Consider the following 16,229-nt stretch of genomic DNA (forward strand, 5'->3'; position numbering starts at 1 on the left):
CCCCCTTGTCTTATTTATGCCTCTAACTCAAAAAACCCTTTCCTTGGATTTAGCAAAGGATGGACTGACAAATTGCTTGCACCTGGACTCTGTCATTCTCCTGGAGGGCATAGCTCTTTTGTTGTCTGTAATTCTTGACTCTCAACTCAGATAGCTTTGTTTCTGTCTTATCCTACCCTACTCTTTAGATATTTCTTTCTTTTGAGTTCATCTTTTTCAGCTTTATCGAGATATAATTGACAAATAAAATTGTATATATTTAAAGTATACAATGTGATGATTTTGATGTACAAACATATTGTGAAATGATTACTGTCAAGTTGATTGACACATCCATCATCTTACGTTGTTACCATTTGTGTGTGTGTGTGTGTGTGTGTGTGTGTGTGTGTGTGTGTGGTGAGAATGCTTAAGGTCTACTTTCTTAGCATATTTCAAGCATACAATATTTTTAACTGTAGTCACCATACTGTAAATGGTGTAAAGTTAATCAAACTCTGTAAATCTCCAGAACTTATCATGTCTCCATTTCTCCCGCTCCCCGGCCCCTGGCAAGCACATTCTACTGTCTGTTTCTATGAGTTTGACGTTTTGTTTTGTTTTGTTTTTAATTTAGGCTTTACATATAAGTGAGCTAGTAGTATTTGTTTTCTCACTCACTTATTTTATTTAGCATAATATACTCCAGATTCACCCATATTGTTGCAAATAGGATTTCCTTCATTTTTATGGGTGAATAATTTTCTGTTGTGTATATACATTACATTTCTTTATTCATTCATCTGTCAGTGGACAACTTAGGTTGTTTCTGTATCTTGACTATTGTGGATAATGCTGTTATTATATTCTATCTCTTCAAGATACCTACTATATTTCCTTCTGGATATATACCCAGATGTGGGATTGGTGGATCCATTTTGAGGTCATTTGTATCATTTGTATTTTCTCAGAAAAAAAAAATCTGTTTCACACAGGTTTTTATTTTTTTATTTTTTTATTTTTTTTAATTTTTTTTTCAACGTTTATTTATTTTTGGGACAGAGAGAGACAGAGCATGAACAGGGGAGGGGCAGAGAGAGAGGGAGACACAGAATCGGAAACAGGCTCCAGGCTCTGAGCCATCAGCCCAGAGCCTGACGCGGGGCTCGAACTCACAGACCGCGAGATCGTGACCTGGCTGAAGTCGGACGCTTAACCGACTGTGCCACCCAGGTGCCCCTCACACAGGTTTTTAAATGTATTTGTGTACAATTAAGGAATTTCTTGTTTGATTCTTTTTATTTTCATGGTTTCTATAATTATTTCCCCAATATTGTCCCATATTTGGTATATTTGTGTTTTTATTCTTTTTTCCCATGAGCATGCTGGTAATGATTTATTTTTATTTAGTAGTTTTCTGAAGAACTGACTCTTGCATTTATTTATTAGTTCTGTTCTTATTTTTTAAAATACATTTTTGCTTTGAGTTTGATTAACTTTACTCCATTCTTCTTAGGTTTTCTGTTTATGACTAGAATTGGGTACCTGATTCGTTTATTTCCATGCTTCCTTCTACTTTTCATAAAGATATTGATGACTGAGAAGAGACATCAACATGATGAAAGTGTTGAATCACTATGTCATACACGTGAAACTACGAGTACACTGTAGATTAAGTGGAATTTAAATAAAAACTTAAAAAAAAGAGAGAGACGCCAACAGGTACAGTCAGAGAGCCCAAGCTCCCTTTAATATAGTTAGGGAACACAACATAGTACATAAAGAGAGTAGCCAGGGCAGAAGACTGAGCAGTATTCTCCCCATTGGGAGGGCTTTTCTTTCTCTCTTCTATATCTCTTCTGACCTCTACAAGCTCATGTTTTATCTCCTTCTATCATGTGGCCTTGCCCAATTTTCCTTGAGTTCTTCTATCTGTGCTTTGACCTCTTGCTTTATAGAGGTGGTGGTTTCAGTGTGCATCTTTTAAATATCGTGATGATGTATTTGGTCATACGTATCATTTGCTCCATGGCAGCCTTGTACTCATGAGTATCCTTCATCTGCTATTGCTTTGTCTTTCTGTTTCTTCTCCCCCTTGTTTTTTTTTAAATATTAACTTGGTATACATCTTATGACAGTTCCTTTTTAATTATTGCTCATCTGTGGATGAGATGACTTCTTTCTAAGTTGGAAGTTTGAAAGAGGGTCTCTTTCTTTTTTTTTTTTTAAATTTTTTTTTTCAACGTTTTATTTATTTTTGGGACAGAGAGAGACAGAGCATGAACGGGGGAGGGGCAGAGAGAGAGGGAGACACAGAATCGGAAGCAGGCTCCAGGCTCTGAGCCATCAGCCCAGAGCCTGACGCGGGGCTCGAACTCACGGACCGCGAGATCGTGACCTGGCTGAAGTCGGACGCTTAACCGACTGCGCCACCCAGGCGCCCCAAGAGGGTCTCTTTCAAAGAAGAGCCCAAGTTGTGCTCCAGGCTAGTAAAAATGACCCCCCCCCCCCCCCCCCGTTCACAGTGACCTGTGATGAGTGCCTTCTTCCCCAGCCCACAGAGATGGCAACCATAGGCTGCCAGCAGTGTGGAATTCCTTCCTGCTCGCCTGATAGATTGCTTCCTGCAGGTGGTGGCCTATCTGTAGGTGTGGTCCTTCAGCCCGCCTCCCTGGCTTGCCCTGGTGCCAGACTGGGTCCAGGGCACTTCCTGCCACCAGCATGTGCAATCCATTCTAGTCTTCCAAACAAAGGACTGTTGTTTTGCTTTATGCCATGGCCCCTGCTTTGGAAGCGTGGGCCCTCTCCGAAATCGCTGGCCATAGGTGTCTCCTCATGGCTCCTTAATACCGCTTCTCACTCCCTGTTTGACGCAGGGAATTTGGTAACTTTTTTCGTGTATTTATGGTTTGAGATTCTAGTTTTGCTGAAGATGAAGTTTATGTTGTTTGTCAACCCTTTTTGTCTTGAGATGATTTCTGGAAAAGGTAGAGAACTATTTTGCTCTGCCATTTTAAGACCACATTCTCATCTAAACACCTTGAATATTTCTTGGCTAGAACAATTACAAGTAGTTACACAAATGTATGATTTGATTTTCTCATTCTTAACGAAACTCGATTTTTATGAAACAAATTTTGGCAGGGAATTATCTGGCTCACTTGACTATCCTAAAATTGGCTTCCGAAAATGAAAGTAAACGGCAGGAGCTACAGCCCCCAAATTGCACAGTTGAAGACTGCATTTCAAAACCATTCTCTGATTTCAAATTTTATGAATATGAACCAACATTGTTGAGTTCGCTTTTTAAAAGTAATACTCAGTGTGAATTAAGAACTATAAATGTAACATATTAATCTGCACAGTATTGTGGTACTGAAAACCAAATAGTACAATATTGGAATATCAGAATTTTACAGGTATCTGAAGTGTAGTTACCTTAAAAATAAAAATCATTATACCAAGATTGCCAACATTTGTACAGACCTATTTTCCATTACGCTAATGAATAAAACTAAACATTACTCTCAGTGAAAGGAATCTAGACTGAATTTTTTTCACGTTTATTTATTTTGAGAGAGAGAGTGTGTGCGTGCACACAGGCAGAGGAGGGGCAGAGAGAGAAGGAGAGAGGGAGATTCCCAAGCAGGCCTCGCACTGTCGGCGCAGAACCTGACGTGGGACTCGAACCCACGGACTGCAAGAGCCAAAACCAAGGGCCAGACGCTTACCTGACTGAGTCATCCAGGTGCCCCTAGACTGGATTTTATACCTTGTATCAGTTTGCCTGGGCTGCTATAACAAAATACCACCGACTGGGGAGCTTAAACAATAGAAATTCATTTTCCAGTGTTCAGGATGCTAGAAATCCGAGATCAAGGTGCCAGGTTTGGTTTCTCCCCGTCTCTTTCCTTGGTTTGCAAATAGTTGTCTTCTCACCGTGTCTTCACATGGCCTTTCTTATGTGTGAGCTCATCCTTGGTATCTCTTGTGTGTGTCTAAATAGTCTCTTATAAAGACTCCAATCAGAGTAAACTATGGCCTCACCTTTTGACTTCACTTAACCCGAATTACCTCTTTACAGATCTTTAAATGCAATCCCATTGATGGCGAGGGCATCAACATACGAATTTAGGTGCAAATACATGTCAGTCCATAACATACCTCGCGTTATGTTATCAAGGATAAGACCAGATACTGAAACGTAGATGGGAAGGAAGGAAAGAAGGAAGGAGGAAGGGAGAGAGAGGAAAAAAGAAAGAAAGTTTTCCAATTCTAAATAAAAAGAGTAATGACTTAGGAAATGCATTTTTTAAAAATTACATCTGTCTTTCCATGGAATTTTCAATTTTGAATTTAAAATCTAGTTTCCAATATCATACCTGCTTGTTAATTTTATGTGCTCACACCATCATTCAATAAAAACAAAGTCTAATTGTATTTCTGGCCGTTGATTTTTCTTACACCTGGGCCACCTCGCTGATTCCGTTCCTCCTGTGGCGTTTAAGTCTGACTCCCCTTGTAAAGGGATGTTCCTCAGGGCTGCTAACTTCTCGACTATGGCAACCAGCCTGTCTTTATTTAAGCTTAATTTCCGTCAGATATTCCCTGTGTTCAATTATGCTCCCATCCTCCACCTGCATTCGTTAGGGATCGAGTTCATGTACATATGAGAGAAAACACAAAGGACGGCGTTTAAGCAAGTGAGTTATTTTTCTCCCGCTGTAGTAGAGCCTGGAGGAGGCAGGTAGCCCCGCGGCGTCGTGGACCAGCATCTTCTACTTCCTCCCTGCTTCGCATGTCTCCTGTCTCTCCATTCATTGCCTTCATCATGCCTGAACTATTTACCTCTTCACCGGCTCCTTACTTTGAGTATATTACCATCAATGATCCTTAAGAAACAAACAAACAAACAAACAAACAAACAAACCTAAATCTAACCGTGCCCCTCCCTTAAAAACAAAATAACAAAAGCCCTCTTGGTGGTTTTCTGTTGTTATAGGGTAACATGGAAGGTCCTTAGCTTAAAGCACAGAGCTCTTTGTAATGTAGGTACAACTGCCTCGTCAACCTATCTCCTGACTTTTCCCTGCAGGACCTTTAACCCTATATATCCTGAACTTCTTTCTCACTCTTCTCCAAGCAAGCTTTGCTCTTTAGTACTTTATAGCACTAGGTATTTTGATCCGTTAATCAATCCCTGCCTTGATCCATTCTAAATCAGTGGAGAAGTAGAAAGGGGGGGGCACTTGGGTGGCTCAGTCTCAGCTCAGGTCATGATCTCACAGTTCATGAGTTCGAGTCCCTCATTGGACTCAACTGTTGTCAGTGCAGAGCCCCGTTTGGATCTTCTGTCTCTCTCTCCCTGCCCCTCCCCCGCTTGTATGCTCACTTGCTCGCTCTCTAAAAAAAAAAAAAAAAAAAAAAAGTAAAATGGAGTCAGCTATGGATTAAAAATTAACTATTTTTGGTTTTTTGGAGAGGAGGCATTTTGTTTTGTTTTGTTTTGCTAGAAAAGCTGAGTTGAACATGCAGCCAGAGAATCAAGATTGTCATTTCCCAGGTGCCTGGGTGGCTCAGTCGGTTGAGCATCTGACTTTGGCTTAGGTCATGATGTCACAACTCAGCTCCTGAGTTCCAGCCCTGCATTGGGCTCTGTGCTGACAACTCAGAGCCTGGAGCCTGCTTCGAATTCTGTGTCTCCCTCTCTCTTTGCCTCTCCCCTGCTCGTGTTCTGTATGTCTCTCTCAAAAATGAATAAACATCAAAAAAAATTTTTTTAATATTGTTTTATCCCTACCCCTAACCCAAGTCTAGATGTTGAGACATAAATGAGGGGGAAGTCAGTCCAGCAAAGCAAACTGTTGGATTCAATTTAGCTAAATAGAACTGAATGCCTAACGTTACAGTGGCTTAAATCATTTTTTTTTTTAAGTAGGCATTTCAGAGCTGGTGTATAATTCTACAGTGTTGTCAAGGAACCACACTCTTAAATATTTCTTCTCTATTGTGCTTAGCCCTTGGCTTCCGTCTTTGGGTTTACCACATGATCCAAGGTGGTTACCAGGGTGCCAGCTATTTCATCTACATTCCAGGCAGCAGGAGAGTGTTGTAAAGAGCCTTTCTGGAAGTTCTGTTTACATGTCATCGGCCAGAGCATTTTACATAGTTTCTGTAGTCAACACTTAACATCAAGGGAGACCCAGGAAATACAGTCTTATCCTGAGCACTAATATGCCCACCCCCAAAACTGGTATTCTGGTAAAAGGATAAAGAGAAGAATGGATGTTTGGATAGGCAGCTGGTAGCCTGCCACAGTCCGCTCACTGCACAGTCTTGGCCTTGCTGTCCCTTGGGAGCTCATTGAGCCCCAACAGTGGGACGCAGTTGTGCTTGCCTTACAGCACAGCAGCAGTGAGAGAGAATGAGTCCAGAGGGAGCCAGGAAGAGACCGAGGGTCTCAACAACCCCCTGTTTTCTTCTGGAACTCGACAGTTAGATAACTCATTGCTCTTCCTGTGGGGAGGCATAAGCCCAGATGGTAAGAGGGACCAGAGTGTTTCTGGAACACTGTTCCCTCCTTCAGAACCCCGCTGATGGAACATGAGGACAGGGCTCACCACGACTGCACGTTTGCCAGCCTCTCCTGTGAGGCCTGCGCCGTCTTGCCCAAGGAAATGCCACCTCACCCTCTAGCTCTAAGCGTAGAGGGCACCTTCCCTTTGCACCTTTCGTGACCCACATCGTGACCCCCAAGCAGGTCTTGGTTCTTGCACATCAGCGTGTTCAGACTAAAAGGACAGCGCTCCTCAGATGCAGTTGGGACTGTCCCTTTCTATGCCTGTTTCTCCTCCTCTCTGTTCCAGACAGTGCGAAAGTGTGCAGTGTTTGAGGATAGGAACGTAGCACTGTTATCTTTGCATTTCAGCTCCTCACATGTTACCGAACACTGAAGAAGCACCAAATGTTCACTCAGTGGTGCAGAAGCTTTCCTCCTCTCCTGCTCTCCCGGTTTCAGAGATCTTGAGAAGTTGAATGGCCTAGCACGTAGTAAAAGTAATGCGCATCTGTACTTATTAAACCCTCATTATGTTTGAGAGTCTGTGTGTATTATTCTCAGCCCTCTTATCAACCTGGTGAGGCACGTGCATATCATTATCCCTATTTTACCCTGAGAAGAGTTGGCCAAGGTTACAGATCAAGGAAGTGGCGAAGCTGGGATTTGAACCTAGATCTCTTTCTGAGTCCCTGTGCCAGCACAGTGTGGTCCAGACCCAGTTCTTTTGAGTCTATGCCTAACCCAAAGATACTTGAATTTTATCCCCTCTTCCTGCCCTGCTTTGTTGTAATGCAATAATCTTTTAATGCTGCTTATTAAGACAGGGCATCCTTGGTGTAGACAGACATGCTTCTCAAAAGAGGCATTTCCCCAGTAAGGAACAATGCTGCACCTCTGCTCAAGGCCTGCCTGCATCTGGCCCAAGTCACCAAGAACTACTTACAGACAACATTTGGAAGGAAAAATCAGACAGTTAATCTGTCCAGTTTAAAACCTGCTGGAATTGGGGGCATCTGGGTGGCTCAGTCGGTTAAGCGTGCAACTCTTGATGTCGGTCGGCTCGGGTCATGAGCTCACGGTTCATGGGATCAAGCCCCGTGTCAGGTTCTGCACTGACAGCATGAAGCCGGCTTGGGATTTGGCTGTTAACAGGTTTACAGCTAATTAAGGCCAGGGAGGTGCAGGCTCCCCCTAGTTCTTTTTGTATCACAAAAAGTGAGACTTCACATGTTTAGGGAGTTGGTTTATCTCGTTGGGAAGGAGAAAATGGATAGCCTGTCACAGGGATCCAGGAGAAATGCACAGAGTCCCTGCCCTTCAAGAAGAGATTCATGTGTGTTCCCGTAATTCACCACTTTTGACAGAAGGCAGTGCATCCGTCACACAAAATTTCTTCCCAAACGGCTAGCCACATTTCTGTAGTTACCCAAGAAGAAAATGAGATATTGAACTGTAAATATTTGCTCTGCACCGTGGACTCCTAATGCTTGATATCCTAAAGCAGAAGGTTCATAGAAGGTTCTTGCAGCCTTGGGCGTTCCCCTGCATTCTTGAGATCAAATCCTTTTGATCAGAGCGTTATCCTTTGGGACATCCTGCTCCCCCTGCTCTCTCCTAGTAAGGATGGCATTATAGGCTCCAGCAGGTTGAGGGACAGTGAGTTAAGACGAGCAGGGATGGCATGCAGACAGTCATGTGATCCCGTCATTTCATTGTATGTGAGAATGGGGGCCTCAGCCTGTTTACTGTAGTAACTGTTTTTAAATGCAGTCAAAAATACGTATTACATTGCAACCCAGTATATACATGTAAACACCTACAGAGAGATACACGCATGCACACACATAGCGGGTCCCAACCTGAAATGGTGGGTGAAGCCGTGCATCATGATCACAGCACAAGCTCGAAAGTCTGAGCTGCCAACAAGCCCTTGCTCTCCTCTTTAAACCTCCCGAAAGAATTTTGAAAAACCGCATACCCCATCACAATTTAAAGTTGTCATCTAATGTTTTTTCTCCCCAAATTTAAATACTTGCAAAGACCACAACTTCCAGTCTGCCATTAGTATGCCTTAAATATAGTTTTGTCAAACTCTGGAGCCATGGATTTGGCTCAAATTTATGGAAGAGGTCCATTGTATAACCCAACGGCCAAAGCCATTCCTCCCTGCCTCGCCTATCAAGCTAATCAGACTTAACTCCCTGTCAGAAGCGAAGTCAGTCTTCATTTTGCAATTCAAATAAAATAATAATGTGCCCACCTCCCAACCGACAACTGTTTTGAATTCTAACTCTGAGACGCAGAGAGACAGGTGCATGAGTGGGAGGGGAAAGCCTTGCCAGGAGTCCGTGCCTGGTTGAAATAAGGCACTATTCCCGAGAGACCTTCTCTCAGGAGCGAGGCTTTCCCAAATTATCCCTTGATTTAATGACTGGGGGTTTTTGCAGCCCAGGGCCAATCTCCTGCAAAGGTTTGAGATGGATAAGACGTGTATCTTTCATTGGTAAAGTGGCAGAAGACCAACTGTGACGGTGGACGTGAGAAGGGAGAATCAACAGATCTCAGATCTCTGGTCCTTTTCAGTAGGGTCAGTGTGGGGAAGACGTGCTTAACGGTTTGTGAGTTCGAGCCCTGCATTCAGGCCCACTGCTGTCAGCATAGAGCCCACTTTAGATTCTCTGTCTCTTTCTCTCTCTCTCTCTCTGTCTGTCTCTCTCTCAAAATAAATAAACTTTTAAAAAAATAAATAAATGCGGAACTGATTCTTCTAAGGTTATGACTGGAACCCCCAGGAGAGTTCGCAGATACCCCTAGGTACTTGAGCCACTGTTCTAAGCCCTTAGTACCCTCATATGTAAAGTGCACACGGTAAAAGTACCTACGTTCAAAGACGGTTCTGGAGAATGAATGAGGTCACTTAACAAGTCATTTCTCATCGGACCAAGTCATCCCTGACATGAGTGGGTCCTGGCCCCACCTAGCCAACTCCGTCCACACTCGGCAACCAGCAGCCTCTCAGCCGCCCTTTGGGCCCGGAACCCCCATCTGGTGGCAAATTTCAATCGTAAAAGGACAGACTTGGATAAGAAGCTCTCACACACCCTGGAAGTGATCACAGGTTTGCCTGGGCAGGAAATCTAGGCGCCTCACTTTCTAGAACTTGCTCTAGAGAGGGTTGGATACAGGTCTGGTGGGCACCTCCCCCTGGTCCAGTCGATTTCCTGCCCAGACAGAACAGGGCAGGAGCCCTCATAAAAACAGGTCCAGCACCGTGGGCCCGCCTGCTTAGATCTGAGGGTCTTACCTCAGGGCTGTTGGAATCAGTTGACATATAATGTGCGAATGTGTTTCAAATATAAGACCTGGGGATTATCTTGATGGCCTTCAGAATCCTGAATTCAGTTGAGGTCAGCTGCCTTTTTTTTTTAACTTTTTTTTTTTAATGTTTATTTTTGAGACAGAGAGAGACAGAGCATGAACGGGGGAGGGTCAGAGAGAGAGGGAGACACAGAATCCGAAGCAGGCTCCAGGCTCTGAGCTGTCAGCACAGAGCCCGACGCGGGGCTTGAACCCACAGACCGTGAGATCATGACCTGAGCTGAAGTCAGACGCTTAACCGACTGAGCCACCCAGGCGCCCCTAAGGTCAGCTGCCTTAAACAAACTAACGGGAACCACAGAAAAAGGCAAGTTCCCGAACAGATCTCCCGAATCTTTCTCAAAAACAGAAGATGACACTTTGTTTTTGTTCCAGGCTCTGGCTTTCAGGCATCAGGCTACAGTTTCAACACTTACGAGTGGAGGGGTCCGAAACAGAGAGGTAGCCTGTCCCCAGTCACGAAGCCACGAAGCCAGACCTACCCAGACGTGGGGCTGAGTAATGAAGACTGGGATCGGTCCACAGTCAGTGGGTAAGGTTTTCGTCAACTGCTGCTTTGTGGCCGTTAGCCCAGATCCGAATCGCTCCACTTCCGATGGCACATACGGCTAGCGTGGGAAGGAGCCAGTGTCATCATGCCGGCCCCATGGCAGGGCTCAGAGACCTGTGCCTGCCCGGCTGGATCCCGGGACCACCCCACGGCCGGACAAGAGCTCATTTTCCCCCTGATGAAAACAATAGCATGTGGGAAAAACTACATCTGTAAACCCTGTCCTCACTCTCTGACTAGTCTCCTCTCCTTACATTTAAAAGGTTGCTTCACCAAAGCATAAGAGACTCTTCAAAAACTGAGAACAAACTGAGGGTTGATGGGGGGATGGGAGGGCGGGGAGGGTAGGTGATGGGTATTGAAGAGGGCATCTTTTGGGATGAGCACTGGGTGTTGTATGGAAACCAATTTGAGAATTTCATATATTAAAAAAAAAACTAATAAATACATAAATAAATAAAAGGTTGCTTCATGTCAGCTTAGGTTAAAAAAAAAAAAAGGTACATCGAGGATCCCATAGTTTGAATTGAGATGTATTTTAGCATTTTGTTCCTTACCATAGTATTTAAAATTTTTTTTAACCTTTATTTATTTTTGAGACAGAGAGAGACAGAGCATTTTAAGGAAATTCACAAAAACCGATAGCACGTGAATGATCTCCACTGACATTTATAAGTGGGAAAACATGTTTCTCTTAAAGGGAAGCTTGATTTCTCTTGCACTAGACAGATCAGTTGAAAGATAGGCCCACACGGTGCCATGTTGATGCAATTCACCCTGCAGGAGCCACGAACGCCCTAAAATTCAGTTAACAGGACCGTGGTCCTTCCCTCCCTCCATTCTCTGAGATACTCTGCATTTCCTAGAGCACCCTCACTTGGTGGTTACAGTTGGAAGAAAGCCAGATCCCCAAACAGAATCTCCATTTTTTTTACACGTGGGATGAAAGAGAGAGATTCCGAATGATGCCTCGGCGAGTTGTCAACCCAGACTGTGCTTTTTGACGACAGTTTTACAGGGGCTCCCGACAGTACGGACGCTGAACAAGAGGAGAACTTCTGGTCCCAAGCGCTGGAGGACTTGGAAACCTGTGGACAGTCGGGAATTCTGAGAGAACTCGAGGTAGCCTCGGTCCTGCTACTTGTATTGTTTCTACATTCATTTTCTTTTTTTTTTTTTTTTTGGTCCTTTTGAGTTTGCATTTATCACATCAGTTCATTTAAAAGCTTTAACCCCTTTCCACAGGAGAAAGCTGACAGGCGTGTGTCTTTGAGAAACATGACTCTCTTGGTAGCTACCCTTTATGTTTATATTTTTGCTTGTGAAGCTGCCTTCCCTGCCCCCTTGCCTCCTGGACAGCAATTTGATTTTATTCAGTGCAGTTGAAAGTATTTATTTCCCCATTTCCACCCCCACCCCGAGCTTTCTGACTTGTGGCTTCTGCCATTGCTCCCTGCTAACCCTGACTGTACCTGTTTGCCACCGAATCGCTGGGGAGGGAGCTAAGCCCCCCAGCAGTGGCACATCTCACTCTCTGAGTTGCTTTAGAAAGGTTTCTTTGGCATGTTTTCATTTGTACCTGGTATAGCAATTGATTTGATCGTGAAGAGGAACATAAGAGGAAATTTTATTTTATTTTATTTCATTTTGCCCTTGAAGTAGATGACAAATGCAGCTGGTGAAAATGGCCAGTCTGTGTGAAAAAAGCAGCCAAAATATTACACAGTACTTTGCTGTTAATTGCAAATCCTGATTCCGTATCGACTTAGTGTGAATTCTAGGAGTTGTGGCAAGATGGAACACAATAGCTGGACTCCCGGTGAGTTCTTTAATCAAAGCCATGAATTTGCTGACGATACTCACACTGTGGTCTAGGAGGTCCTGGACTGTTTCCTTTTATGTTCTTTTTAAATTTTCTGAGCTGTAAAAAGTAAAGTGGCAAAAGTCTCATTTTTATTTTGACGTCATCTGAGGTCCCCAAGTCACCATAAGGAATGTGAATGGCATAACTGGGTGAAACTGCAATTCTAAAACGAATACTCATCTTTATATTGTTTTGCTTCTCGGTTGCATGTGTGGATATTTTCATGTGATTCTAATGTTTGTGAATCTGCAAAGAGAATCATAAAGAAAAATAGTAGTTTGAATTTATAAATATAGTATTACCTGGCATGAATTGAAACTTCAGAGCACAGTTAAAGGGCCTGGAGGTGGATAATACTATAAAACTTAAATAAATTAAGACATTGGCCATCGATTCCTTTTTAGGCACCTTTCAAAAAGAGTAAAATGCTTAAGTATCAGCTGGCTTATTTAAACTTTTACCACTTCCTGGATGTAGAATGATTAGCAGAAGGGGTCCAAACTGGATACTGAGCTCAATTCACAATTCTTGAACATACGCCTGCTTCTGAAAGCGCACTTGGCCCATATGCCTTTTCCACTTTGCGCTCTGATACGTCTCTTTTAAAGAAACTATTCTTCTAATAACATCTTTCACAGCAAGTAAAACCAGGGCGATGTAAAAAGTGGCACAATGAAATTGGGTTTTCACTCATTTCACTCAATACTCTAGTCATTGTCCCCATTAGCTAGCAAATTGATTTATCTAATGAAAACAAACATCTATGAGCATAGAAATTATGTTGCAAATAAATAAATAAATTAATTAATTAAATTAAAAAATAAAAAAAGAAATTATGTTGCAAAAGCCTATAAATGTAAACTTTTTCTAGCATAGCTTCAGGCAGGTGTGGCCCTTGAAATTATAAATGCAGAAAGGAAACGGGTTGAGTGTGTAAGCCAAAAGGAAGTTAAAGTCCTCAATGAGGAAGAATGATTGGCAAATCTAAAGAGACTTCTTTAGACTTTTATCAAAAAGAATATTCATTCACTAGTTTAAATGAACTCTGATCGTGTGATTGTAAATGTTACCGTGCAAAAAATATTATGGGAGCTAGTTTCCTGCGTATGAAATTTACATCCAGCATTAAAAGTTACAGCATATTATAACCATAATAAATGTAAAAGATTAGCTAACATGAGAAATGATTACGATTGAAATGGAAATGAAAATTATACTAGTCATTCTTCCCATTAGCTGGCAATAATTTATGTTCAACTTGAGCACTGAAAAATGTTAAAACAGAAGAAAAAAATTCAGACTAAGACTTAGGACAAGTTACTTAATCTCTTTTACCAGATATTTATTCTTCTGTAAAATAAGGGGATTATAATGACTAATGCTTATATGGCACTTAACACAGAACATAACACTTGATAATTATTCAGTAGAAGTTATTATTTTTGCCATTTTTATTAATTAACAGTGCCTTAGCTATTTTCTGTTTAGGATAATATATGAAAAAATTTTAACTAGATATCAGATAGAAAACTCTTGAACATACCCCTCTAAGTTACATGTATCTCAGTTATCTCATTGAGAACTTGGGAGGTTATAACTATAAATTATTAATTGTGCAAAATGGAAACAGGCAATAGATATTCTTGAAGTGAAAACAAATCCTAGGTAATTTAAAATAATCATTTTTAAACTTTATTTTAGTTTTTATATGTGTACTTTAATTTTTATATTCCTTCATAGTATTTCAACTGAAGTCCACTTTAAACAAAGCAATCAAGCTGTGCTTTGGAAACTTGGTTCCATCAGAACTCCATTTAGATCAGTTTGGAACTTCCGTAGTGGCTTAAGTTTCAGCCAAGCAGAATTGTGATTAAGTATTTTACTTCCGACGTGTTTCTCCTACTGGTCCCCTGAAAGTGAATGAATATAAATGAATATAAAAATGAATAAATGAATAAAAATAAAAATGAATATAAAACATAGATGTTAACAAAGCAAATAATGTGTCTAAGTAGGTAAAAACAATAGAGGGGTGGTCAGCACAGCAAGAAAATAATCCCTGGGTTCTGTCATCAACAGTAGACAAAAAAATGTTGTATGTGGGTTAAGTGCTATAAAATAAAGGATGTCCCATGACACCAACAAAGCTTTCAATTTTAAAAAGGGATTTAACTGAAATAAAACAATAATATGGTTAATCCACATTTGTTTCAATATTAATCTCCAAAAAAGTCAATTTTATATGCTTCAACCTAATACTTGACTGGGAAGCAATATAGCCTGGTGGTCAAGGGTAAGGTTTCTAGAGTCAGAGTGTGAGGGCTATAATCCCAGACTCTTGGGCAACTTGCTCAATTTATCTGGGCATCCCTTTCTGTAACTGAAATGGGGAAGTATGATGACTGTAATACCTATCAGAAACTTATCATAAATATTAAATGACATTCTACATACACATGTATATGGTATTACGTGTGCTAACATGTTAAAGGTCAATGGCCAGTAAGGTTTTTTTTTTTTTTCTTTTTCAAATTATCAGTAAGATAACTGATCCAGTCAGGATATTGATAACTGGTTGTGTTTTTTGGGGTTTTTTTGTTTTTTTACAAGAGTTGTAGATATACCTACATGTGCTCCAATACTGGGCTGCCATTCGAAGATCACATTAGTGGTGCGTGTATAGTCGAACGCCAGGTGAATCTTAGAGTCACAAAATCTTAGGGAGATAACAAGTGAAAGCTCTATCACTTGGCAGTGTTCCCTTCTAACCAACCATTTTAGACGGTGCCCTTGGCTCCATCTATGTGATGGAGCCTACGTGACCTTGAGTAAGTCAGCCTCTTTGTGCCTCAGTTTCTGCACCTACAAATTAGGAGTAATAACAGTCTCTGTTTCACAAAGTTGTTGTGAGGCTTAAATAGGGGAATGCAAGGACTCAGCAAAGTACGGTTACTGTTAGCATTAGCGTTCACGTAAACCATCAGTCGCATTGTAGCCGGCACACGGCACGTGGGTCTTGCTCTTTTTCCCGTGACTTCGGGCACGTTCACCAATGCTAGTTTACCATCATCCAGCCATCCTATCAAGGAGGACGGAGCTGGCTCCAGGCACAATTTTGAAATTTTGGCATTTCCGAACCATGAAAAATGAACATTCTCGACAGGACATTGGTTTCAAATGCTTAAGTAGTTTCACTTCTAAGATTCAGTCATATTTGGGATCTAATCTCGCCTTTCCTTGTGTATGAACATATTTGAAACTGAACAGACTTCCCTGTTCACCGGTAAAATCCAATCGAAGTTTCCCAGCTTTTGAGCAAAGGGTTGAGTCCGGTAGCACAATATAGGATTCCTCTTTAAACTCTCTGAGCATCTCACACAAAGGCCGTTTCTAAGAAAGGTTGACCCATGCTAAATACGCGGAGACCTCGCTGGTCTACAAATTTCTGGGGCAGGTCACATGGTAGGCAGGCGGCTTTGGGTAGAAGCCCTTGCCTTTATATCAGTAGCCCTGTTTCAGCCCATTGTTACCTCCAGGGGGAGCTACAGGCAGCATTGCAAATAGACGCCACCTGGTCCCGTTGAAAAGTTCTTCGTCCATTTCTGTAAGATATATTGAAGCTGCTTCACGAATCCCATCTTTAGAGCCCACTCAGTGGAAAGTTAATGGCTAAAATGTAGTTTACAGTAAGCCAATGTTATCGCTTTTCAATTTGCCTCAAAACTGCCAGGGGTGGTATCTGATTAAATAAACTCAATGGCTTAAGTACTTAAATTGGATTTGAGATGTGCATTATAAATGTCACTTGCAAAGCATTTTGCCACACTTTCATAGTTCAATTAGTACGTCCATTCTCCAGCCTTTGGTTATGCCCCGAAGAGACTGTATCTTGACTGGGC

At 41.9% G+C, this 16,229-nt stretch overlaps 1 protein-coding gene across 1 annotated transcript in view; it reads left to right on the plus strand.

Moving 5' to 3' along the window:
- GRIP1 (glutamate receptor interacting protein 1) overlaps nucleotides 1–16,229 on the plus strand; it is a 412,883-nt gene that overhangs the window by 371,275 nt on the left and 25,379 nt on the right. The window contains exons 21-23 of the mRNA XM_040490428.1: nucleotides 10,292–10,448; nucleotides 11,477–11,588; nucleotides 11,712–11,756. Coding sequence (XP_040346362.1) covers nucleotides 10,292–10,448; nucleotides 11,477–11,588; nucleotides 11,712–11,756 — 314 coding nt within the window. The remainder of the gene's footprint in view (nucleotides 1–10,291; nucleotides 10,449–11,476; nucleotides 11,589–11,711; nucleotides 11,757–16,229) is intronic.

The sequence above is a fragment of the Herpailurus yagouaroundi genome, unplaced genomic scaffold (genome assembly GCF_014898765.1).
Source record: "Herpailurus yagouaroundi ecotype Mexico unplaced genomic scaffold, PumYag 182, whole genome shotgun sequence".
NCBI lineage: Eukaryota > Metazoa > Chordata > Mammalia > Carnivora > Felidae > Herpailurus > Herpailurus yagouaroundi.